This window comes from Coenobita brevimanus, chromosome 46, assembly GCF_032717465.1.
Source record: "Coenobita brevimanus isolate Jiangsu-jjx chromosome 46, ASM3271746v2, whole genome shotgun sequence".
In the NCBI taxonomy this organism is placed as follows: Eukaryota; Metazoa; Arthropoda; class Malacostraca; order Decapoda; family Coenobitidae; genus Coenobita; species Coenobita brevimanus.
In genome coordinates this window covers 11,790,539-11,817,621 of record NC_136999.1, presented here as the reverse complement: position 1 = coordinate 11,817,621, position 27,083 = coordinate 11,790,539, and the positions used below count along the sequence as shown (strand labels likewise).

Genomic DNA, 27,083 nt, shown 5'->3' with positions numbered 1-27,083 from the left:
CCTCTTCCCCTCCTCCCATCCCTCAGTCTACCTTGTCTCCACCTATCCCTCAGTCTCCTTCCTCTCCACCTCCACCTGCTCATTCATCCATCAATCAATATCGGTCCAAACTGCGCTCTGCCCATCAACCTCTTCACGACCTCCCCCATTAACTCTACCCTGATTTTCTAGGTACGATGTTAGCGATCTCCCTGCTGGCAGTGCTGACCCTCCTGGGGTCTGGGTCAGGTCAGGTCGATGGTGGAGTACATCCCAGGGCCTTGGTCGGCTCGGGAGGCGAGGTAATGCTTATCAATGACGTAACCTCTTTGCACTACGATCTTGCGCCCCTGGCCGACGTAGCCATTGCCCTACCTGCCTACGCGCACCAGCTCCGCGGAATTAGGAACCATCTCACGGCCCTCATGGGGACACACAACCCGAATGGGTATCTCTATAACCTTTTCCTCCCACTCTCCTGGCAATTGGAATACATAGGTAACAGATTCACTGAGCTCAATGACACATTTTCCATTCAGACACCCGTGGGTCGTTCTCGTGTGAAACGAGGTCTCTTCGACTTCGGCGGTGAGATTCTGAGTGGCTTGTTTGGCGTTGCTACAGCCCGTGACATTTCTGGCTTCAAATCTGATCTCCCTCATTTAGCTTCAGCCCTAGAATCACAACGCCGAGTCATTAAAATCCAACACTCTATGTTCCAGAAGCTCACAACCCAACTCAGTGAAGTCACGTCCATTTTAAAAAATTTCACCGATATCTTACAACGCCACCTTTCAGATCTCAACGTTATCTCTCAGTTCTTCTACCTCAAACTCAACATGGATAATCTTCAACTAGCCATTGACTCTCTTTTGTCTCAAGTCTCTGCCTTGGTTCGTATCCTGGTCGATGCTGTCAATGGACGTGTCACTGCCGACTTAGTACCTGTCTCAGCTCTCCGTTCTGTCCTGGAATGGGCTCACTCCACCTTCGGTCTCTCCCCAGTCCTCCCTTACTCCTCCCTTGAATATTATTATCCTGTTCTCGAAGCCACTCTTCTCCCCACATACGTCGTCGTCCATATTCCTCTCCGTTCTGCCATAACCTTTAACCTTTTCCACATCATTCCCTTCCCTTTCTGCCTCAACAACTCCTTGTTACAGGTATCTGTTCCTTCAGGATATTTCCTCCTCTCCCATGATCATCTTTCCGTTGCCTTCCTTTCTTCCACAGACCTCCAGCAATGTTCCTCCCTTATTCCGACCTCTCGTCTCTGTGCTGCCCACCTTTTCACTGTCTTCCCTAGCAGTGCTACACCCTGTGAGGCTGCTTTAGTTCGCAACCATTCCATCTACTCGGCCTGTTCTTTTATCCCAGCTCCTGACCTCCCGGTCCACCATGCTCACCTCAACCATGTCCAGTATTTCTTCTTTGCTGTTCCCATCTCTGTCACAATCATGTGTCCTGGTTCTTCCGTTCGCTCCGTCCCCGCTAGTGGTCTCTACAATGCCCCTGACTATTGTACCATCAAATCAGAGTCCGTCATCACTTACGCCACTCGCTATCACCAGGCTGTTCGTAATCACTCCTATGACATCTTTCCACCACTCGACATGCCTTCTACCCTACCATCTGCCAACATTACCATCACCTCCCCTAACTTGCGCATGCTAACCTTCCTCCATGACAGTGATTTCATTATGGATCAAGTCTCTCTGGCCTTCAGCCGTTCATGGGTTCATCCAACAGTTGTGTTTCCCCCTGTGGTTATCGCTTTCATAGGTTTTCTACTCATCCTCTGTGCAGTGCATTGTTGTGTCAGAAAAATGGAACGTCGACTCCAGGAAATCAGAGTTGCTACAGGCATAGTACGCCCTACACATGACGTAGAAACTCCCCGTACTTAGTGTCCTCTCCTTCAGTGACTACCAATGCCATCTGACAACCAACCTGTGAACAGAACTCTGCCTACTAGAAAATGATGGTATTTCTTTAATGCATTACTGAGTGCCAGTGTATCCTACAGAAAATACAAAAAAAAAAAAAGTGAAGGAAGAACAACAATAGAACTCTCATCTCTACTCCTTGTTTATCATGTATCAAACTATTATTGTGTAATTCCCATTATGTCTTATTCCTTGTATATCTTATATGTATATATCCTTCTAATTCCCTCCCCTCAACATGGCCATGTCTCCCCTACTGCCCCTGTATCATACTTCTCCCTTGTCCAAACCTCCCGGTCCTGCCTTCCTCCTATAATCAAACACCGTTTACCTCCTGGTGTCAGGAGACACCGTCTCAGCTACCCGGGGGAGTAGTGTACCCCCTCCACAATATGTCTACCCCCGATGTATATATGTCCTCCCCCAATGCATACATGCCCCCACTAAACTTGCTAGGTCAGCACGTGTTATCACGCCTGAAGACGGCGTTATTGCATCAGTTGATAGCAGACAGCCGAGACGGGCAGACTATTTTACTGTGAGCTTGTAATAAACTCCTTATCTAGCTGTTTGTACATGGAGTTTCTATCACCAAAGTATTGCAAGTTACAGGGGGTGTGAGCTGGGAGCAGGACAGTGAAATGGCAGGGGACAAGGTGATATGGAGGCGATTTGTTTGTGACCACCCTTTACGATACTAAGGCGTCTTGCAATAGGTAGATAGATAGAAAAAAATGGTCTGTTAGTAGCAAGAAAATATGTAACACCAGAGTGACTTGGCTGATCTGTATCATTTCTTTTCGTTTATAAAGGCTCCAGCATGCTTGCATGCATCGGCCTTGGCCATCTAATGGCGGCTCTCCATGCTGCTTCATCTCTGACAGCCTTTCTTTTCATTTCCTTATCCCTGAGATCACACTCTATAACCCTTTTGCAGGTTTTTTTCGGTCTGCCTAACGCAGTCCTACCTCGTACGTTTACAATTCTCACTTTCTGTATCCATTTGTCATCCCCCATCCTCTCCACATGTCCAGACCATCTCAATCTATCTCTTGTAATTACAACACCAATACAGTCCAGTCCCATCTTGCCTCTGAACTCTTCCATCGTAATTTTAGTCGTACCAGGCCTCGCCTTTAAGGCCGCATTGCATATCGAACTAATCTTCGTCATTTCTGTATGTTTGAGCCTGCGAATATCGTTTTTATTTACTGTCCAGGTCTCACTACCATACAGCATTACACCCCAAACACATGCCATATACAAAGATCCCTGAGCACGGAGGAAGAGCCCTCTCAATGTTAGGAGAGGCCACAGCTCCCTGAACTTCTTCCAACCACTCCTCAGCTCCTCACTCTAGCCACAGAGCTAGCTCCAGCTCCATCCACCTCCAAAACATAGTAAATCTCCGAAGGAAAAAAAAAAAAAAACTTCCACACGCTCATGGGACTCAGCAGCAAGATAAATCCTATCACGCCTGATCTCCACATGCTCTCCCTGACACATCATACACATGAAATCATCATTATCTCGAAGTCTACCTCTGATACCACTGCTTGTCTTAGGTACCCACTTATTACAAACAGTGCACAAAATGGAATTACCTTCTACACCCTTGTGGCAAACCGTACATAGCCACTCTCCCTCGTCATCGACAGTACCGCCACCAAACCTATATACCATCACCTTTGTTTTATCTGTATTTGCTCTGAAGAACTTGTGCTCAGTATCATCTCTTCACTTCCGAAATCTTTCTTCCGTCTCCCTTTCATTCTCTGCAGTCATCCCCAAATCATCGGCATAGAACCTCTTCCGTAGGACGGTGGGAGATCATTTCTAAAGGCACGTGAAAGATGATAAACAATGAAGGGCTCAAGACTGACTCTTGAGGCACACCAACATTCACGGAAAATTCATCACTCGTCTCCACCTGTATGCGAACACCCACATACATAGTCATAATCACTCAAACCAGCAAATCCTCATTCCCAATCTTTTTCATTGCCCACTTCACCACCTCCCCAGGGACTCTGTCAAACAAAGTACAGATCCCTTTTCTTTCCTACATATTTCTCCTGAAGCTGCAGAACTATGAATATGGCATCAGAGGTTCCTGTGCTGGGCATAAAACCAAACTGCATCTCATCAATATTCACTCCTTCCCAAATCATACCTTGTAGAACTCTCTCCATTACTTTCATTATCTAGTCCAAAAGTTTTATGACTCTATAATTTCCTCTAACCAGGGCATCATCCTTCCCCTTCTACACATTTACAGTCACACTTTTCAGCCAATCATCTTGGACCACACACTCATATATAATCGTATTTATCAAATCAGTAACTAACCCCACTTCTGAGGTCTTCAGCATTTCAGCAGTCAACCCAGACACACATGCCGCCTGCCCCACGTGCATCCTTAAATATCATATTCCTTAACTATCATATTCATCCTTTCAGCATTATTTAGTTTATCCAGTAGAAGTCTCTCAGACTCAGATCTTGCCCTGTATACCTTTTTTCTAGCTCTATGCTTGGCAGCCAAGTATTCCTATTTGTTACCATCCTTTTTCCATTCCCGGAAGAACCTTCTTTTCTTAAATGCAGCTTCTACACCTTCATGTAGCAGAAAAAAAGAAAGGTTTGAAAACAATAATAACAAATAAAATACTACTACTACTACTACTACTACTACTACTAATAGGAATAATAACAACAATAATAATCGTGAGAGTAATACTACTACTACTACTACTACTAATAATAATGATAATGATAATAATAATAATAATAATAATAATAATAATAATGGAAATAATAATAACAATAACAATACTAATACTAATATTACTACTACTACTACTACTACTACTACTACTAATAATAATAATAATAATGATAATAGTAATGATAACAATAATAATAATAATAATAATAATAATATATAATAATAATAATAATAATAATAATAATAATAATAATAATAATATCAGTAATAATAATAATAATAATAATATTATTATTATTATTATTATTTATAATTATAATTATTATTATATTCATAAGTGAACCAATATAATTATAAATAGAATGAAAATGATATTACCTTCGAGTGTTGAAATGGTTAGTCTAAACAGACTAACCATTTCAACACTTATAACAATAAGAAATATGCCATTGGATTAGGAAGACCGAACGTAGCAAGGGAAGAAAAATGAAAATACGTCAAGGAATAAAGTGGTTAGTCTTCATGCAGCAAAGATAAAATAAAACGTGATGAGAGTGCTGTGATTAACGTACCCCCAATCATTTGCCAGATGATGTTGACGATGGCAACAGTTAGGACATAAGGCACTGGCGCAGATCTGTCCGCCTGTTTCTTGAACTCTTGCACCAGCTGTGTAGCTTGTGTGTGCATGGCTGCCACTAACCTAGATTTGCCCATGCCCAGGTCCCGCAGCTGCCTTATGGTAAATCGTCTGTTGTTTTGCCACCGCAGACCGCTGGTAGATACTATGCCTGTAGGCGGGAATGGTATACACGTTACAGGAAGATAATGTAAACAGTTCTCGGAGTCTCCCTCGTACAATAATTTCACATTAATGAGATGCGTTTTGCGTATTGGGAGTTTTGCTGGACTATATCATAAATGATTCCAAGGTTGTGCTGTAACTCGAAGAGGGTTTGATTTGCTTTGGTACCGCAAACCGTGCGGTTTTAATGTACCTGGTGGGGGAAGTGGTGGACTGGTGGTTAGACGTGATTTGTTGTTTGCAGAGAAAGAAAACTGTTTGATTATCTGAATTTATCTAAAATAGACTTTACTAGTCTTCCATAAGATTTACTGGGAATTCAAATAAATAAATAAATAAATAAATAAAACTCCGGTAATACACTGGTCCTGATGGAGATAGGTCTTGCATGTATTCAACATTCACTGCACAGTACTACCGTCGAGGTGTTGACATGTGACGGTGTGTGGCACGTATGAGAACAGTTGGGCCTCAGAGAACGGGCTGTCAAAGCAGCACTAGAGTAGGACGTACAAAAAATAAATGACTAACCCTTTGGCTCGATTTCCCTAAGCTTGAATGTGTCCCATAGAGGTCTGTCCAAGATCTCTGGTCTGTTGAAGGCCTCCTTGATGAGCTGATAGTCGTGGAGAAACACAATCACCTGCGTACCCATCCTCCACCTGCAGCACAAGAGGAAAGTGAACAACATCACCTGCTTACCATCCTCCACCTGCGGCACAGAAGGAAAACGATGTCCTAGCGGAAAGCGATAACATATCTCAATTTCACAGTGCCGTGGATTATTCGTATAGAAGATTTATATCCACATAGTGAAACTGTTTGTTTCTGTTAGCAAGATTTTAGAATACTACTGAACGGAATTGCACTAATTAGGCATTGCAACTGAGAACAGACAGAGAAACAAGTGATTAATGTTTGGCCAAAGATCACAGGTCAATGGCAAGATCAACTCTAACAGTTTTGATCCAATATAAACAAACTTAGCAGAAGGTCTGAGGGCCAGGAAGCCTTGAAGGGCTTTAATTCTGAGAACTGTTGATCAAAAGGAAAAGTTCCAGGGCATGTTTCAACCCTATTGTAGATTAATTTGGATCAAACTTGGTGGAAGGGTTTAATGTCATCCAAGAGTAATGCGATTCTGTTTCAAGAATAATAGGTCAAAGGGCAAGGTCAGCTTAATCATTTTGGTGACTTTTGAACCAAACATGAGAAACTGGTCTAGGGATGAAGTAATTCAAGACTGAGGGCAATTGGATGATCAAATTCACATGTAAGACTGGTTTGGAGTGTGGGTGTTGTACTCTCTTAAGTGTTCCTTCTTACCGTGAAGATAGAACTGTTTCGAGTCATCCTGAGCCCTCTTCAGCTATGCAGACCTTCAGTATGTGGGTGTTTTTCTTCCATGGGCAACAATATTCGCATGTAGAACTTATAACAGACCTTTACTTACTTCCTGTGTTACCCCTCTTCCATCCGCGATGGAGGAGAAAAATAACTGCTTGGAGGAGGAAAAAAGAGGGCCTAGATTATCGAACGTGTCGTAAATCCCTCTGTGGTAACCAGGGTACACATTTTTGTACGAACAACGGTAGACTCGAGAAGAGTCTGCAATATCTGTCCCTTGACATTCCAGCTACACATGATTAAATAAGATTTTTTTTCACTCTTGCATCTTTTTTTTTTTTCTTTCTTTTTCACCGATCAAACATATGAAGATTCTGCCCTCTCTGTGTCGTTCTTGTAAAGACAAGTCACAGGTACGACAGGGAAATTAAGGTAATTTTGTTTGAACCCTGGCCCTGCCCCCGTGAAGAGAAAATATGGTAAAGTACAATCCCACATAATTTTCAATGGCCAAAGAAAGGTATGGGGGAGTAATTTTAAGAGCTGTCAACAAGATTACAGGATACATAAGTCTCCAAAACAGTTACATGTTAACACAGGTAGTTTTGTGTTTCGTATTTTATCACTTTGGTATTTACTCTGATTACATTGTGGAGCGCTTGATAGCTACATGAATGAAGATAATATTATAAACTAGCAATATTATTCACATTTCTAGCTTAGGAAAATTTACAAATATAATATTTAGAGCGCTGGAGGACACGAGGTTGGTCTACCAGAGTCCAGGTCATGAAGGAAAAGGACACTATGTCCCTTGGAAAGTTATACATAATAAGGCAACCTCTGGTACGGCAGAGCGTAAACCACATCTGTCTCCGACCCAAAACTTTTACCACCAGACCAACGGGAGGATGACAGTTATTTACACGACGTTTTGTACGGATTCGAAAATTTTCACCTCTGTGTTGCTATTGTTACAGCTTTCATGCTAAGCTATATATTCTTCATTGGTTCCATATATATATATATATATATATATATATATATATATATATATATATATATATATATATATATATATATATATATATATATATATATATATATATATATATATATATGTTACGGAACAGAGAAAGATAATGTACACTTTAAGTGAGAATACTAAAAATCACTACTGTCCCGCAAAGTTCCAGGTTCAAAACAAAAGAGTTAGGTAAAATTACAAGTTAAAGTTTAATGCTCAAACTAACAACAAAACATTCAGGACTCATAAGGATAATGTAATGGCAAAAAACAGGTTAAATATATGGTTAACTGCAATAGCCTTTATTAACACGAAATTAGCAAGAGTAAATTTACCTAAGTCAGCCCTGATAAAATGAAAATACACTGGGTAATGCACAGTTAATGCAAGATAAATTATTACAGATACAAAATATTATCAAAAATGACTGACAAAAAGAACCTTCACATAAATAACAATAAAACCTCACTAGGCCTAAGAATTAACCCTATGCTACACAGCACAAGAAAAAATGCAACAACAGTTATACTCAAATTACACAGCTGTTAGATGGTTGGAGACTTCCTGAGCACTCACAACAATAACTGTACAGGGGAGGACAGAGATGTGAACAAAATGAGGAGCAGATCTAAGTGGCAATTAATTTAGAGTCTGAGCTCATTATATAGGGGCCGGCAGAGCTTGATACAACTTGTAAGAAGGACGCGCAAATGAAGCCATGGGGACAAAGAGTTGACAATCCCGCTCTGAACAACAGAAAGGACGACTTTACTATAACGGTAGAAGGGGGGGACTGAGGCAGAACACGCTCGTGCTCAAACATGCAGCATACTGTGCGTTAAAATTACACAAAGGATGATGAAATCATAGGCTATGTAACACCTCCCCACAAAGAAAAAGAAATTTACAAAGGAAATTTCTTATTACTCTAAAAGAATCTGTCTAAAGTCTAGATAAGCAATCTGCAATAACATTTTCTTTCCCCTTGACATGTTGTATGTCTAATGAATACTCCTGAAGAAGTAGACTCCATCTTGTCAATCTCTGATTTTTATCTTTAAACTTACTAAGGAATTTCAGTGGGTTATGATCGGCATAAATGACTATGGGGTCAAAACCAGAACACAAATAAAATGAAAAGTGCTGTAAACCCAAAATCAAGGCCAAAAGCTCTTTCTCAATAGTAGAGTAGTTCTTTTGAGGTGGAGTGAACTTCTTACTGTAATAAGATACAGGGTGTTCAATACCCTGATCATCCTCTTGCAGCAAAACAGCCCCAGTTCCTGTATCACTTGCGTCAACAGCCATCTTAAAAGGCTTAGCAAAATTTGGAGTAGCGAGCACTGGCTGATTTAATAGGATAGCTTTAAGTTTGTTGAAAGAGGATTCACAGTTATCGGTCCAGACAAATTTAACTCCCTTTTTCAGTAGGTCTGTAAGTGGTGATACAAGAATTGAAAAGTTAAGAACAAATCTCCTGTAATAACCTACCATTCCCAAAAATCTTTGTAGCTCTTTCCTACTTTTAGGTCTGGGAAGATCACTTATAACCTGAACCTTAGCTCCTGGTGGCGCAACATGTCCATCACCAATTACATACCCAAGGTACTGAACTTTAGCTTGACCAAACTCACACTTTGATAAATTAGCTACAAGATTAGCATGAACCAAACGCTCAAGAAATTTATTGACATGGCATAGGTGATCTTTCCAGTTGTCACTGAAGATTAATACATCATCAATATAAACAACACACCCTGCCAAACCCTCTGTTACAACATTCATGAGCTTCTGAAATGTGGCTGGTGCATTCTTCATACCATATGGCATTACCGAACATGCAAAAGTCTTTCCTAGTGTTACAAAACATGAGATCTCCCTAGCACGTTCAGTCATAGGTACTTGCCAGTATCCCTTTAACAACTCAAACTTACTTATGTACCTAGCCTTTCCGATCTTGTCTATGCAATCTTCCACACGAGGGAGAGGGTAAGTGTCTGTTTTGGTTATCTGATTAACACGTCTGTAGTCAATGCAAAGCCGCCGTGACCCACCTGGCTTAGGGACTAGAATGACAGGAGAACTCCACTCGCTCTGACAGGGCTCAATCATCTTGTGGTCCAACAGGTAGCCAAGCTCCTTCTGGATGAGAGGAACTTTCACTGGGTTCACACGGTAAGGAGGCAATTTAATTGGCTTTGCATCTCCAACATCGACATCATGCATCAACACAGTGGTTCTTCCTGGAGTGGCACGGAACACTTGCGGGTACTCCTGCAGTAATGCCGAAAACTCCTGCCTTTCCTCGGGAGGTAGATGAGAAAGCTTAGTCTGGAGATCATTCATGATATCAGGATTCTTCCCCAAACTATCACTCAGGCTCATGCTGCATGGGAAAACTTCACTTGCAGACTCGGGTGGAACAGCTACAGTGCAGACTGGATTATTTTCGTCCCGCCTGTGATATAACTTTAGCATGTTGATGTGACATAGTTGCTTGTTCTTTCTACGATCTGGTGTGGCGATGACATAGTTGACATCACTGAGTTTCTTCTCCACGAAATAAGGACCACTAAACTTGGCTTGAAGAGCTTGCCCATGCACTGGTAGCAGAATCAAAACCTGATCTCCTGGCTGAAAGTGGCGTAACCTGGACTTCTTATCATACCAAGTCTTCATTTTCTCTTGAGCAGCTCCTAAATTCTCTCTCGCCAGCTGTAAAGCAGTGGACAGCCGTTCTTTGAACTTCATCACATACTCCAGCAGGCTGACGTCATCTTCCTCCGACAGCCAGCATTCCTTGAGTAGCTTAAGGGGTCCTCTTACTTCATGGCCAAACAGTAGTTCAAAAGGTGAGAAGCCCAGTGATTCATTTGGAGATTCTCTTGCAGCAAACACAACGAATGGAAGACCTTTATCCCAGTCTTTCTGATGTTCCAAACAGTATTTCTTGAGCATCGATTTGAGTGTTTGATGATATCTCTCCAATGCTCCTTGGATCTGGGGATGGTAAGCTGAAGACGTGATCTGGGTGATGCCCAACTCTTTCAGAGACTGCTTGAAAACGTTTGACATGAAATTACTTCCCCGGTCTGACTGTACCTCCTTGGGCAGACCAAACTTTGTGAAGAACCCTAGCATTTCCTTAACCACGTTCTTTGCTGAGATATTTCTAAGTGGAATGGCTTCAGGATAACGAGTTGCCATATCAATTAGGGTCAACACATAAGAAAATCCTGAAGAAGTCTTAGGAAGAGGGCCAGCAATATCCACCAACACACGGGTGAAAGGCGCATCAAAAGGAGGAATGGGAACTAGAGGTGCAACCTTTTCGGTCTCATTACACTTCCCCACAACTTGACAGGTGTGGCAAGACTTACAATACCAGGAAACATCCCTGAAGATACCTGGCCAGTAGAAGTGTTTCAAAATGCGTGCCACAGTCTTCCTCACTCCAAGGTGTCCTGCCAAACTGGAATCATGAGCCACTCTAATGATATCCTGCCTACAAACACGAGGGATGACAACTTGCTGTACAACCTCCCATTCACAGTCGGTTGATGCTGTTGGGGGTCTCCACTTCCTCATAAGCACTCCTGACTTTATATAATAACAAGTAGAAGCACCGGCTGACTCTTCCTCACTGCAAGCAGAGTTATCTAGACCTTTCAACTCAGGGTCAGCAACCTGCAACTCAACCAACTCTTGATGAGACAAATTATCAACACTACGGGGTACTGCCTCATCTGGTGAGTGGTCCAAATTAGCAAGAAAAGTGTCAGCTAGGATAACATCATCATCATCATTATCCTCTAAATCACCAGTAACTTTAGACTTAGCCCTAGTGACAGCACATGCAGGGAACACATCAGGGACATCACAATCCTGGGTCGCAGCCACTGGCTCACTAGAGAACTGAGGAGCTGGACACACTTGACTTCCACCAATATCATTTCCAAGTAAGAAAGTTACACCTGACATTGGGAGTGTCTCAACCAACCCAACCATAACGGAACCATTAACAAAACCAGACTCTAAATTCACTCTGCACAGAGAGACAGAGAAGTAATTATTCCCTACACCCTGTAAGATTACAGTTTCATCAGAGGAATTAAGATTAGAGCCTAGAACACTGGTCAGCATAAGGGATTGGCAAGCACCTGTATCACGATATATTTTAACTGATTTCCTGTCATTACTGTCCAGAGGACTGACAAAACCATCAGACAGGAAATTAGCACATGAACTCTTGAGAGTGTCACCCACGTTACTGCTCAAAAGAGGAGCTCCATCATGAGAATTTAAGTTACCCCTCAAAGCAGGTTCAGTTAACTCAGTTAAAGAATTCTGGGAACTCTCAAGAGTGGACACTAGACCAATTGACTGAATATTTAAAGACTCCTTTTTGTTCACATCACGCTGTCTCCTGAAACATCTCTCCGTAGTATGACCAAGCTTACTACAATAAGTACATTTACTTTTCTGAAATCTAGAGGTGAAGCTGGTATTTACTTCCTGAGAAACATCATCTTTATTCTCTTTCCTGTTACCTGTACTCTGAGTAGAGGCAATGTACTTACTCTCAGCTTTCCCTTTTTCTCTAGAATATCTCTTGTGAGTGAGAACATATTCATCAGCTAAAACTGCAGGATCAGAAAATTATCTACTCTTTTCTCATCAAGATATAGGCTTACATCTTTATAAATACACCTCTTGAAGTCCTCCAGGAAAATCATCTGCTTAAATTTACCAAAATCAGAATCCACATTCTTAGAATTTAACCATTGCTCTAACAGATCTTTGATTTTTGCATACTCAACATGGGATTGCTTATCTTGCTTGTAAGTTGTCCTAAATTTTACTCTATAGGCTTCATGAACAAGCTCATAGGCCTTAAGAATCAAGCTCTTAACTACATCATAATTATCAGATTGATCCTGAGGCAAAGATGCATAAGTTACTTGAGCTTTACCGGTGAGAACAGTTTGAAGGAGTACTGGCCAATACTTTTTGGGCCAATTAAAACCTGTAGCTACCCTCTCAAACAACTGAAAATTGTTAAATCAGATTCATTAAAATGAGGGACAAGTTTAACATTTTTAGCCACATCAAAATCATCAGAGCTAGATGATCCAGTTCCACCTTGTTTCATGCGATGCTCATGGTCTGCCTGAATCCTAGCAATTTCAACTTGTGCGTGAAATTCAGCCTCCTTAACACAAGCCTCCTTAGCCTGAGACTCAGCCTCCTTAGCACATGCTTGAAATTCAGCTTCCTTCACACGAGCCTCCTGGAGGGCTAGCTGTAACTTAGCTAATTCAATCTGCGTTTGCTCATTTGGAGGAGTTACATTAAACAAGCTTTCATTAATCATGTCAACAATTTGATCTTTAGAATGGTGAGAGCGAACAGCAATTCCCAATTGTTGAGCAACAAGCTTAAGTTCATTCTTTGTTCTGTTTTCTACATCCAACACTGTTTGCACATTTGACAAAAAATCTTTGACTTCATCAAGTGTAGTAATAGTAGACATTATGAATAAATCACAGTCACAAAATATCAAGCAATATCCTTATGATAATATCCTGAATATCCTGATATGAGGTCGCCAAATTTATGTTACGGAACAGAGAAAGATAATGTACACTTTAAGTGAGAATACTAAAAATCACTACTGTCCCGCAAAGTTCCAGGTTCAAAACAAAGGAGGTAAAATTACAAGTTAAAGTTTAATGCTCAAACTAACAACAAAACATTCAGGACTCATAAGGATAATGTAATGGCAAAAAACAGGTTAAATATATGGTTAACTGCAATAGCCTCTATTAACACGAAATTAGCAAGAGTAAATTTACCTAAGTCAGCCCTGATAAAATGAAAATACACTGGGTAATGCACAGTTAATGCAAGATACATTATTACAGATGCAAAATATTATCAAAAATGACTGACAAAAAGAACCTTGACATAAATCACAAAAAAACCTCACTAGGCCTAAGAATTAACCCTATGCTACACAGCACAAGAAAAAATGCAACAACAGTTATACTCAAATTACACAGCTGCTAGATGGTTGGAGACTTCCTGAGCACTCACAACAATAACTGTACAGGGGAGGACAGAGATGTGAACAAAATGAGGAGCAGATCTAAGTGGCAATTAATGTAGAGTCTGAGCTCATTATATAGGGGCCGGCAGAGCTTGATACAACTTGTAAGAAGGACGCGCAAATGAAGCCATGGGGACAAAGAGTTGACAATCCCGCTCTGAACAACAGAAAGGACGACTTTACTATAACGGTAGAAGGGGGGGACTGAGGCAGAACACGCTCGTGATCAAACATGCAGCATAGTGTGCGTTAAAATTACACAAAGGATGATGAAATCATAGGCTATGTAACAATATATATATATATATATATATATACATGTATATATATATATATATATATATATATATATATGTGTGTGTGTGTGTGTGTATATATATATATATATATATATATATATATATATATATATATATATATATATATATATATATATATATATATATATATATATATATATATATATATATATATATATATATATAATATTCTTCATTGGTTCCATAAATATATATATATATATATATATATATATATATATATATATATATATATATATATATATATATATATATGTGTGTGTGTGTGTGTGTGTGTGTGTGTGTGTATGCTAGTGAATGATAAACCAATCATTCTGAGAGAATATTGAAGTAGAATAATAGAGGAATGAATTGCACTATTTCGACTAGACAGTAATCATCATCTACAGAAAAATTATTTTAATTTCCCTTCCAACGTTGACATTAAAAAAATGAAAAGATACATCGAATGCTAATTTGGTGGCAGTACTCACAGATATATATCTCCATACTTTTCCCTGAGATCCGTCACTTGTTGCTCAATGCTCCTCCGTGTTAGAGGGATATACCCGATCAGAGGCAGACCCCACCGACCTGAGAGGTGAGAGAGGAGGAAATTAACGTGTCGTTGTGACCAGTAATACTGCTTGTTGCAAGAATGAAGATTAACAAGGTGATAGGTGTCCACACCAAGGAGTGGAATGCTTTCGAACCAGTGAAACGTGTTCGAGTGAAATTTGTTCGATCAGGTTTAATATATTCATGTCTAGGCACTTTAGATGGAAATGATGTTATGCACAGATGTTATTCAAATTCGCCACTTTCCACTGCAGTTTCAGCTTAAGCATTGGCTGAAGCGATTTTCGTTTTGATATTTGGTTTTCACCAAAATCTAACAAGGACGTTGCGACTTGTGACTCATGCCAAAACTCTAACTCGAGCACTTTGCGAATTACGGCAAAGACATCAGACATCATCATGCGAACTGCATGCATAAAATTACAAGCTGTAATATCATCGGGGTGGTAACGCACTTCCAGTGTGTGGGATTGAAACTACCTAGGCCACTGCAGCTCTTAAAAATAGATAGCTTAAATCCAGTACCACCTCACTGCAATAGGCAGATTGTGTGAATCAGAAAGAAAAAAACGTCACAATGGTGTGACACCAGGCATCATTTAGACCTCCAGTGGCCGAGGTGGGTTCGAGTCCCACACAAAGATGGCTTATCAATCGGATGCATCAGCAGACAAAACCAGTCACACATAAGCTCTCATAAGATCGTTATTTCTGAACAATTTTCAAAATTTAAGTGGCAAATACTAGTTTCCTAAGGACGGCTAATTGAATGATTGTTTGTTTGTTTAAGATTTCCCCTTCGTTTAAGTGGAAGGGGCTGGGCCATATAATTGAATGAAATAGGCTACCCCCAAAAATGCTTATTTCAGCAAGATCAGAGGTATAACAACTGTAAGAATATTTTTCGGATTTTATTTTTTTTTTTATAGAATTTTGGTGATTAATGAAAAAGTGTACTTTATACAGTCATATCAAATTTTCATGAATATTTCACAGGTATATGAAATTCATATTATGTAAATTCAATGTTTCCACAAAACTATATGATTAGAGGCTGACCCAATATACTCGTACGGTACATCTTCACCCAACCCCTGGCTGTAAGGCAAACTCTGACTACACTACACGTTAGTGTTTTCCCTTGTCTTCTTCCCCACTTATTCATACAACAAGAAGGAACATGCAGACTACAACTGGTCGAAGGGCCAACCATTTGACTTGGCCCTATGAACTTGACCTTCAACCGGTTGTTCTTAAATCTGAATAACATCATCCTTGTCCGATTCTTTACCCTTCCACAGGTTTGGTCAAAATCAGATCAAAGCTGTTAGTTGACCTTGCCCTGCGACATTGACCTTTGTTCCATTGTCCTCAAATTAATATCTCTTTCCTGGCTGACCACCAACAATTCCACAAGGTCTGATTTAAGATGAATAAAAACCCAGAGTTCTAACGTGGAGCATTTGACCTTGCTCTGTGGCCTTGACCCTCGACTGAGTGTTTCCAAAATAGAATCCCTTCATCCTTTCTTTGCCTCAGACACTTCCACCAAGGTTGATTTAAACTGGATGGAAACTTACATAATTGACTCAGAATACTTTCCTGAGCTGTCGCCGTCACAATCTGCAACATGCAGAATAACAAGAATTGTGAGACGCCATCTGCTGCACTGGAAATTTAGCTCATTCACTTGGCAGGGATATTTGTGCTTTTGCAGTTTATTCTCGGTGATCAGTGGCAAGATACGACAAAACTATGGCTCAACATTTTTTGTATTGAACGTGTGTGTGTGTGTGTGTGTGTGTGTGTGTGTGTGTGTGTGTGTGTGTGTGTGCGCGCGCGCGCGCGCTCGGTGTATGGTGTGTGTGTGTGTGTGTGTGTGTGTGTGTGTGTGTGTGTGTGTGTGTGTGCGTGCGTGCGGTGTACGGTGTGTGTGTGTGTGTGTGTGTGTGTGTGTGTGTGTGTGTGTGTGTGTGTGTGTGTGTGTGTGGTGTTGTGTGTGTGTGTGTGTGTGTGTGTGTGTGTGTGTGTGTGTGTGTGTGTGTGTGTGTGTGTGTGTGTGTGTGTGTGTGTGTGTCTGTCTGTCTGTCTGTCTGTCTGTGTCTGTCTGTCTGTCTGTGGTGTGTGTGTGTGTGTGTGTGTGTGTGTGTGTGTGTGTGTGTGTGTGTGTGTGTGTGTGTGTGTGTGTGTCGTCAGCTACAGCAGAAATTAGATGAGATCACGAGAGAACTGGCAGATCTCAAGAGTAAAATAACATTACCAGAGAGTGTTTTCAATAAAAAATTGTCACATATGCAAGAGCAAATTGATAAGCAAGCTGAGATCATTGCCAGACAGCAGAGCTTCCTGGAGTCCATCGACAGGAGAGAAAGGGAAACAAGGCTGGTCGTCCTGGGTGTCTCTGATGAGGGCGAGAGCTTAGCAGGAGAAACTACGGACAAGGGGAAACTTAGCAAGATCTGGAGTAAACTGGGCGAACTCCTGAGCATCGAGTCCTGTCGGAGGTTGGGACGAGGTGAACCAGGGGGACGTAAGAGGCCCATCCTGGTGACCTTGGCTTCGAAGCAGGTGCGGGATAAAATTCTTGGAAAGACCAGGAGGCTAAAGGAGACTGGCGCGCCTTATGACCGTGTGTTTGTGAAGAAAGACGTACATCCTTCCGTATGGAACGAATGGAAGCGTCTGCGGGATGTTGAGGCGGCAAAGAGGACTAAACCAGAGAACGTCGGCTGCACAATCAGGCTGGACACGAAGGAGAGGAAACTTTATCGCGATGAGGTGGTCATCGACAGCTGGCGGCCGGCTCCTCTCTAGGTGGACCACAAAGGAGAAATGTTGCAATCATGTCGTGGAACATCAGTGGAGTTCGTACAAAGTTAGAAAAGCCCAGTGTACAGGCATTGTTAATGAATTACGACGAGATAGGGTTGAATGAAGTGAAAACTAGTGATCGTATCGCTCGACCTGGCTATGTTTGTTATAGAGACACTGTGAGGTCAGACGGACATAGAGGGGGCACAGTGGTACTGGTAAAGCGTTGTTTACAGTCATCTGTGATGGGTGTTGACTGTAAAATGAAAGACCAAATTTGGCTCAGATTGTCGCTATTGAACACTGTGCTCTTGGGGTTTTGTGTATGTACCTCCTTCAGATTCGCAATACTTTAATGCTAACAGTTTCAGTTATAGACAAGAGAAAATCATATGTGGAAAAGAGGAAAATTGTAATGTTCTGCTAATGGGAGACCTGAACACACGTTTTGGTACTGGTGTTCAAAATATTTTAGTGAATTTACTTGTCTCTGGATCTGATTATTTCACCTACCCCCGAGATTCCTGATCAAATTAATTTGCCTAATGAGAATGCAAATACTATGACTACTGTATGTGTAGAACAAAATTTAATGGTGGTAAATAACTTGAAATATGCTGAAAAACATTATAAGAGCAATCTGACGTATAGGAAACGTAATGAATGGATTTCTGAAGTAGATGTGTGTATTGCTTCTACCAAAATCTTAAATTGCATTCAAAGCTTCACTGTGAATAATGATCTTGATCTTCCATCGGATCACGCCCCAATAGCAATTGCTCTGTCCCCCCCTGTGGTGGATAGGGTGTGTCTTGGTGTGCGGGCGGGTTCGCTTGCTGATCATACAGTTTTGTATTCAGGTTGTAAGCAGAAGAAATCTCGGTTAAAACGTCCTATAAAGTTTTGTGATGTTCACATCGAAAACTTTATTGGGGAACTTTCTCGATTCGATATTCCCCAGTTTGATCCTGACATTGATACTAATGTGAGCCAAATGGCAGACATTTTGTACAGGTGTGCTAGTGCCAGTCGGTGTGCTCAGGTGACTGTGCCAGAGGATGTCACAGTGAGCAGGTGGGAGAGACTCTTAAATGATGTGGATGACAGGCGTAAGTGGAAAGCTATAGACTGGCGTGGGGATTATAGAGATGATAGTGATGATTCTGACGGTAATAAAAAAAACCCACAGATGAGGATTTCAAAGCCTTTTTTGAGGAGGTATATAATCCACATAATGCTGAACCTATAGTACCTACTGAATTTGATACAAATGTAACCATACCAGTTCTTGATGATGACATAGAATTTGATGCGGTTGTGCGAGAAATACATAGATTAAAGCAAGATAAAGCGTGTGGGCCCGATGGGATAAGCCGAGGAATTATAAAGTTTTTACCAGACCGGTGGATACACTTTATATTAGCGTTGTTTAATGTTCAGTAGTCTTTTCCTCTGGCTCTTATCCCACATCCTGGCAGTTGGCCCGTATGGTCACGATATTTAAGAAAGGTAGCAGATCATTATCCAAGAATTACCGTGGTATAAATATAATAAATTGTTTGGCAAAGCTGTATGACATGGTGCTATCAACTCGGTTAATTACAGTATGTGGTTTGTTCCGTATCGGGAGCAGGCAGGGAGTCAGGAGGGCCGGGGCTGCATTGAACATGTTGTGGCACTTAGACTGTTAATTGATTTAGCCCACAGGAGGAAGCATAAGTTATTTGTTTGCCTTGTCGATTTTTCAGTGGCATACAACTGGGTCCCTCGCGCCAAATTGTTTCGCATGTTACTTGAGTTGGGGTGAGGGTCGCGAAAGTTAGCGGCCCTGGTGGCGATATACGGGGTTACTTTGAGCATTATTGGGACAGCCATTGTAACATCCAGGATCGGCGTCAGACAGGGGTCCCCAACATCTTGTTTACTGTTTATCATTTTTGTAAACAGCATGATTAAGTTGATAAAGTCCAATTGTGGGCCAGATGGTTTTTTACAGTGACCATCTCCTTGTCCTTATGGACGATACTGTTCTTCTCTCTACCACTCGACGCGGGATGGAACATAAACTTACATTTCTGAATCAGTTCTGTGTAAAAAATGGCATAGTTGTGAATAATATTAAGACCAAGTTCTTTGCAATCCATGCGTCAGTGGGCGATCGTGAGCCATTCTGCGTTGGTGAGATGGTCGTGCAGTGGTGTGACAGGTATGTATATCTGGGCAGCCTGTTCACAAGCGACGGAACCCTGTCGTCCGCCATTACCGCCCATGCACAAGCAAAAATGTGCCACATTCTGAAATTTGTGTCATTTCTGGAAAAGAATATAGACATACCATTTTATGTTAAAAAGAAAATGTTTGAAGCAGCCTTAATGTCAACCATCCTATATGGCTGTGAGTCCTGGTTCAATGGGAACTTGAGGCCAATGGAAAAATTGTATAACTGGGGTATTAAACAGCTGCTGGGAGCTCGTATGACGGCCTGCACGGACGTTTGTTACGTGGAACTCGGGTGCCCGCCACTGAAATCTTTAGTACTAGCAAGGCAGAGGAAGCTTTTCCAGCGACTGTGGGGGTAGAGGCGCGGTATGCCCGATGACCCGTGGGTGCACGCCGTCAGGCTGACCATGGCGGCTAACACACCAACAAGTAAACACATTAAGAGTTTAATTAATAATTCTGTTGATGATGTTAAAGTCGGCATTGAATCTTTAAAGCAATCAGTTTCTAACTCTACATCTTCTAGAAGACTAATTTATAATGTGTTGAACCCTACCTTAATAGTTCACGAGATCTATAAATGTTGTGGTAAAACTAGTGAGGTACACAGAATGACATTTAGTCGGCTGCGGGTCATCAGTCATAATCTGGAATCGGCGTGGACGGGGACGTCTCCCGGTAGCAGAACGGCTCTGTCCCTGTGGTGCTGTGCAAACAGAGTTGCATGTACTGAAAGTGTGTCCACTGACTCAGCACATACGTACAAGATATAACTTTACTTCCTGGAGTCAAATCATTGGTGACGATGCTCAGTTTCCTATTGAGGAAATAGTGTATAAGATCCTTTCCTGTTTTGGCTAGTGTGTACTATAATGTTTATCATAACCTATGTTATTTAAAGTGTATTTAATTAATTTTGTATGCTCTTATTCTAACCATGATATATCATTGGGATTTTTTTTTTTTCGTAAAAAATATGATTGGTCAAATTGTAGTTAAGTTACTAATCAGAAATGTAATGATTTCCATCTTTCATTAAGGCTATATAGATGCACTGATCAACCCTTTAATACTTCGCTTGTTTTGTGGACCATAATTGTTTGCTAATATCTGATGTACTGTTTATCATGCTAAGGTTTATTGTTGCTTGAAATCCTGTATGTGTAACAGGATATTGTGATCAATAAATACTTACTTACTTACTGTGTGTGTGTGTGTGTGTGTGTGTGTGTGTGTGTGTGTGTGTGTGTGTGTGTGTAATTCACCGGGTCGGTCAGGATCACGTGATGGTTTTGTGATCATCGGCATTTTACCCTCCCGGAAGAGAGCTGAGAGCTCATATAGTCCGATCTAAGGGCAAAGCCTCGACCTTCACACACGCACACACCCATCCTCTTGCTCCAGGAGGACAGTGACCACCCGCTTTGTCAGTGAAACTTTTTCGCATCCCGAGCAAGGCGCGAACCCCCGTCTTAGCAGATGCTAGGCGAGAGCGTTACCACTGCACTGTGTGTGTGTGTGTGTGTGTGTGTGTGTGTGTGTGTGTGTGTGTGTGTCTGTCTGTCTGTCAGTCTGTCTGTCTGTCTGTCCGCCTGTGTGTGTGTGTGTGTGTGTGTGTGTGTGTGTGTGTGTGTGTGTGTGTGTGTGTGTGTGTGTGTGTGTGTGTGTGTGTGTGTGTGTGTGTGTGTGTGTGTGTGTGTGTGTGTGTGTGTGTGTGTGTGTTTGTGTGTGTGTGTGTGTGTGTGTGTGTGTGTGTGTGTGTGTGTGTGTGTGTGTGTGTGTGTGTGTGTGTGTGTGGAAAAATAGGTCAAACATTTTTATCCAATATTAGCCAAACGATGGAATAATTGAGGGTCTGCCAAAGAGTTGACCTATTGTTTCCTCGGGCAACAGGTCAAAGGTCAAGGTCACGGGGCCAGGTGAATCTTTGACCTAACAAGGTCATCTTACTGTGACGTATATACCTGATTTAGACCAAACTTGGTGGAAGGGCTGTGAGTAGAGCAAAGAGCATCGGATTCAATTTTGAGAACAGTAATTCAAAGTTTAAAAACACAGGGCAAGGTCAAAGTTTAACCCGTATGTCTGAACAATATACCTCAGACAGCTTTGATCTGATATGGACCAAATCGAGCGGAATACTTGAAGATCAGACAAGGGGCTGACCCTTTTTTAACAAAAGGTCAAAGGCAAAGGCCATAATTATTTCAAGGTCAACAAATATATATATATATATATATATATATATATATATATATATATATATATATATATATATATATATATATTTAAATAACAGAACGGAGGAAGGAAAAATAAATGGAGAAAAAAAATAATCCATACACCAGATTACTGGTGTCCTCTGTTCATAAAATATCTGTAACAGTTAGACTTGAACAGTTGTAGGTTGAAATTTGGAGGAAAACAACTCTGGGGAAGCGAGTTCCAGAGAGATGCAGTTCGGGGAATGAAAGAATTCTGATAGGCAGAAGTTCTGCAATATGGTTGAGTGACATTCCAGTCATGAGCACTACCAGATGCCCGTGTAGCACGAGGGAAGGCATGGAGAGGTGGCACCATGGACGCAACTTCGTCTGAGCATTTGCCAAAAAAATATCTGTAAAATAATGCAAGGGAGGCAACATTCCTTCTTACTTGCAGGGGAGGTAGTTTATATGTAATGGCAGGGTTGTTAATGATTCTAACAGCTTTATGCTGAATTTTGTTTAGTTGTCTTAATGCAACCTCTCCACAACCATTCCACAAGGGTGAGGAATATTCAAGCTGAGAGCGCACATGACTCTTATAAATTATAGCTAACTGCTCATCGGCGAAGAAGTTACGGACTCTGTACAATAATCCAAGTTTCTTTGAGGCGGTTTTAGCAAGTGATCTGACATGAGAGGTCCAGCTGAGGGCACTGTTAAGTGAGACACCAAGAATTTCAATACTTTTGGAGATGGGAATACTAGTAGCACTGAAGGTAATGTACGAATCTGGCAATATCTGTCTATTAGTAAACTGTATATATTTAGTTTTACTAGCATTAAAAGAGACAAGGTTGTTTTGTCCCCATTCACAGATTGTAGATAGATCTTGATTTATGGAGATGGCTGTATTGAGTTGAGAAGTAGAGATAGTAGACTTTGTAAATGGATGTCTGAGTGTGAATGAACTATGTAGTGTTGAGTCATCTGCATATGAGTGAATGGGATTGTGAGTGACAGATAAGAGATCATTAATATGAACCAGAAATAGGGTTGGCGCCAGAACTGATCCCTGCGGCACGCCGGCGTTAATTGAGTGGAAATTCGAATATACATCATCTACTTTTACTCTTATTTTCCTGTCACTAAGATAAGAAGAAATCAAAGGAACAAAAGACGTTAGTCCATAGGAAGGGAGTTTGGACAGCAGGGAACGGTGCCATACTCTGTCGAAAGCTTTAGAGATATCAAGAGCTACTGCATGAGTTTCTCCAAAAAGATCAATTGATTGATGGATGGTATGAGTTAAGAGATTGAGTATGTCAATGGTGGATCTTTCGTGGCGAAAACCGTATTGTCTATCATTAATTAAGTTGTTGGATTCAAGATGTTTAACAATATGCTTATTAATTAAAGTTTCAAATACCTTACCAAGAGAATATGTGATAGCTATTGGTCTGTAATTGGAGGGGTCAGACGAACTTCCTTTCTTCGGAACTGGGTGGATATTGGCTTCTTTCCATGAATTTGGGAATAAAGAAGCACGTATGCATAATCTGAATAATTTAGCTAGGACAGAGGCAAGTTCAGGGGTACACTTTTTCAAAACAATTGGCGGAATTCCATCTGGACCTGGAGCTTTGTTGGTAGGTAAATTGTCTAGGATGGATTTTACAAATCTTGTCTGTATTTTAAGTGGGGCAATTTCGGGAGAATCAAGTTCCAGTACTGAGACATTCTGGCTGGTATCATCTATGGTAGAGTTTCTTGCAAAGGTACTAGCAAAGATATCTGCTTTCCCACGTGGGTCATTTGTAATATTGCCATCTGAAGATTTTAGTGGGGGAATGGAAGATGACTTGTTAAAGTTATTATTGAAAGAATTAAGAGTTGACCAGAATATTCTATTGTCATTAGGGTTGTTAAGTAGTTTTGATGCTTGCTTTTGAAGAAAGTTTGATTTAGATAGATTTAATACAGCTTTTGCATGATTTCTAGCAATTTTAAATTGGGAGAGTGATTCAGGTGTTTTTGATTTTAAGTAAGAGTTATATGCTAATGACTTTTGGGCTGTTGCTCTGGCACAATTGCCATCAAACCATTTTGGAGAGTTTGATCTTTTAGTGAATTGTTGACTTGGTATGAATAAATCCATACCAGCTAGTATTAAGTCACAAATGTGGGACTGGGTAGAATTGGGATCACTAGAGAAGAAAGACTGCCATGGAACATCAGCAAGATAATTTCTAAATCCATCCCAGTCTGCCCTGTCAAAGTGCCATCGGGTCACCCTGAGAGGTTCGGAATGGGGAGGTGTAGGAGGGTTAACTAATGAGGCTTTGATGAGATTGTGGTCAGAGGATCCAAGTGGTGACAGTACCTCTATCCTGCATTGATCTGGATTATTTGTCAAGAATAAGTCCAAGAGATGGGCATTATGGTCAGGATTATCAGGTATTCTGGTTGGTTGCTTTACCAACTGGGTGAGATTAAACGATTCCGCAAACAGTTCGCATTCTAGACCAGCGTCGTCAGTCCGGGCAGAATGCAATAACCATTCAACATTGTGTATGTTAAAATCACCCAAAATGGTAATTTCATTGCCAAGGGCCAGGTCAAGGTTACTCAACTGAGTGGATATGGAATCAAATACACTGGGTTCCGAAGAAGCATTGGGGGAACGATAAACTACACAGATATATTTGGTAATGTTTTGGCAATTTAATTTATATAATGAGTAATCAAAACTGGATGAAGTGAAGTTTAAAATAGTGTCAACTGCATATGGGGATTTGATATAACAACAGGTGCCGCCCTTGTTTCGAAAGTTTGTAAGGAGATGGTAACCGGGAAAACAAAATGGAGATATATCGGTAGAGGGTGAGATTTGTGGTTCTGTGAGGAAATATAAATATATATATATATATATATATATATATATATATATATATATATATATATATATATATATATATCAAGCATTGAGGATGGGTAAGGCGAGAAAAATTGGGGGATTCGATACTGAAAACAATCAGTCAAATGTCAGGGCAAAAGTCAAGGTCACTGGGCAAGGTCGACTCAAATAGCTTTGTTCTGATTTTGATCAAACATGGGGGATGGGTTCGAAGACTAGGCTAGAATGTAATGATTCGATTTTCATAGCAATAATCGAAGGTCATTACCACAGAGGAACATCTAATGTCGGCACTTTGACCAGTTGTTGGGCTCTGGTGTTGCACTCTCTCAATTCTCCTTATAGTCTAGTCTTAATCTCTTGTTATGACTGTTATCTTATGACAGTTTAAGTGGATGGAGTATACAGAAGATAAGTTTCCAGGCATCCTTGATACATGATTTTCAATTGTGCGAATGACGAGAAAACGTGACTATAAATTTGAAGTAATTTTCAGCCAAAAACATATCAAGAAAATTAAGAAAACGCAACTCTGTCACTTCGGAACGGAAGGCTTTTTTCGTTTAATGAAAATAAAATATCAGAACGGAAGGCATTTTTCTTTTAATGAAAATAAAATATCACACTGACATGTCTGATCTAGAGTGCTACTTTAGCTATATTCTTTTTTACCCATTTTCTGGCCTGCAACTTCAAGCTGAGCACTATATATATATATATATATATATATATATATATATATATATATATATATATATATATATATATATATATATGTATATATAAGCGCACATGAGATATTTTCATGACAGTAATATGCTCCGACGTGACTACATCAGACAGATGGTACCATACGGAAATAATAGGCTGCACAACGAAAGTACATATTAGTACCTAATGAATGCTGCCTAATGGAAACTGTAGAGCCTGAAGGAAGTGTAAAGGACCCAAGGAAAGCCACTCACCTGGTGGAAGTCCTGAAGGTTTTTTAAGGAATGAGAGCCACAGCAGCAGCAGCAACGCCCCCCAGAGCAACACCTCCACCACCATCACTGCCCACCTCAGCCACTACTGCCTTGGGATATAGCATCAGTTAATTTACCAAGTTTTCATCATCTATAACAATAGCATTGATAATCATAATTTCACCAAACAAGACAATACCATAAGTTATTACGTCGTGTTTTCACCATATAAAATCTGTCTGTCTATTGCCAGACGCCCTAAACCCATACGGGGTGGCCACAAACAAATCGCCTCCACGTCACCCTGCCCCCGCCATTTCACTGTCCTTCTCCCAATTCACAACCCCCTCTCTCATATACCTCTCCACTCCATCCCTCCATCTCATCCTTGGCCTTCTTCTCTCTCTCTCCCCCTCCATCTCACTCACATACACTCTCCTCGTCAGTCTCTCACTCTCCATCCTCTCCACGTGGCCAAACCACCTCAATGTGTTTCTCCTAACGCTTCCTATCACATCCACATCCACACCACAACGATCCTTCACATCCTCATTTGTCAGTCTGTCTCTCCATGGGACTCCACAGGCTCCTCTCAAATAACTTATTCCCACTGCTTTCACTTCTCCAACCAATTCCTCTGTTATTTCCCTAACTCTGTCAATAAGTATCCTGCCATACACTTTTCCTATTACACTAAGAAGAAAAATGCCCCTGTGATTATCATACACTTTTTTTCCCCTTTCCCTTTATACAAGGGAATAATTATACCTGACTTCCAATCCTCCGGGACTCTTCGTTCCTTCCAGGCCTGTCTGCATATCTTCCACATCCATTCTGTTACTATCTCTCCCCCATGCTTCAGCATTTCACCACACACTCCAATTCCTGGGGCTTTACCCATTTTGACTTTCTTCATTGCTTTCACAACTTCCATCCTACTAATTTCTTCCTGTCTTCTCACCTTCCTCCTTCTCCCAGCCATTCCCCAGCCACTTATACTCGCATTACTTTCATTCTCTGTGTTCAACAATTCATTAAAGTGTTGTCTCCATCTGCTCACTTTTTCTCCCTTCTCAACTATTAATCTACCATTTTTATCTTTCACTCCCTTACTAACTTCATTGCCACCCTGTCTGACTTTCTTTAC

The 27,083-nt window shown here is 40.9% G+C and overlaps 1 protein-coding gene across 1 annotated transcript in view; it reads right to left on the bottom strand.

Moving 5' to 3' along the window:
• Nucleotides 1-26,021, bottom strand: part of LOC145398811 (cytochrome P450 2L1-like) — a 166,412-nt gene extending 140,391 nt beyond the window's left edge. Inside the window, exons 1-4 of the mRNA XM_080271620.1 lie at nucleotides 25,937-26,021; nucleotides 14,735-14,834; nucleotides 5,990-6,120; nucleotides 5,226-5,444 (exon numbers count right to left, since the gene is read on the bottom strand). Coding sequence (XP_080127746.1) covers nucleotides 5,226-5,444; nucleotides 5,990-6,120; nucleotides 14,735-14,834; nucleotides 25,937-26,021 — 535 coding nt within the window. The remainder of the gene's footprint in view (nucleotides 1-5,225; nucleotides 5,445-5,989; nucleotides 6,121-14,734; nucleotides 14,835-25,936) is intronic.
• Nucleotides 26,022-27,083: the final 1,062 nt, after the last annotated feature.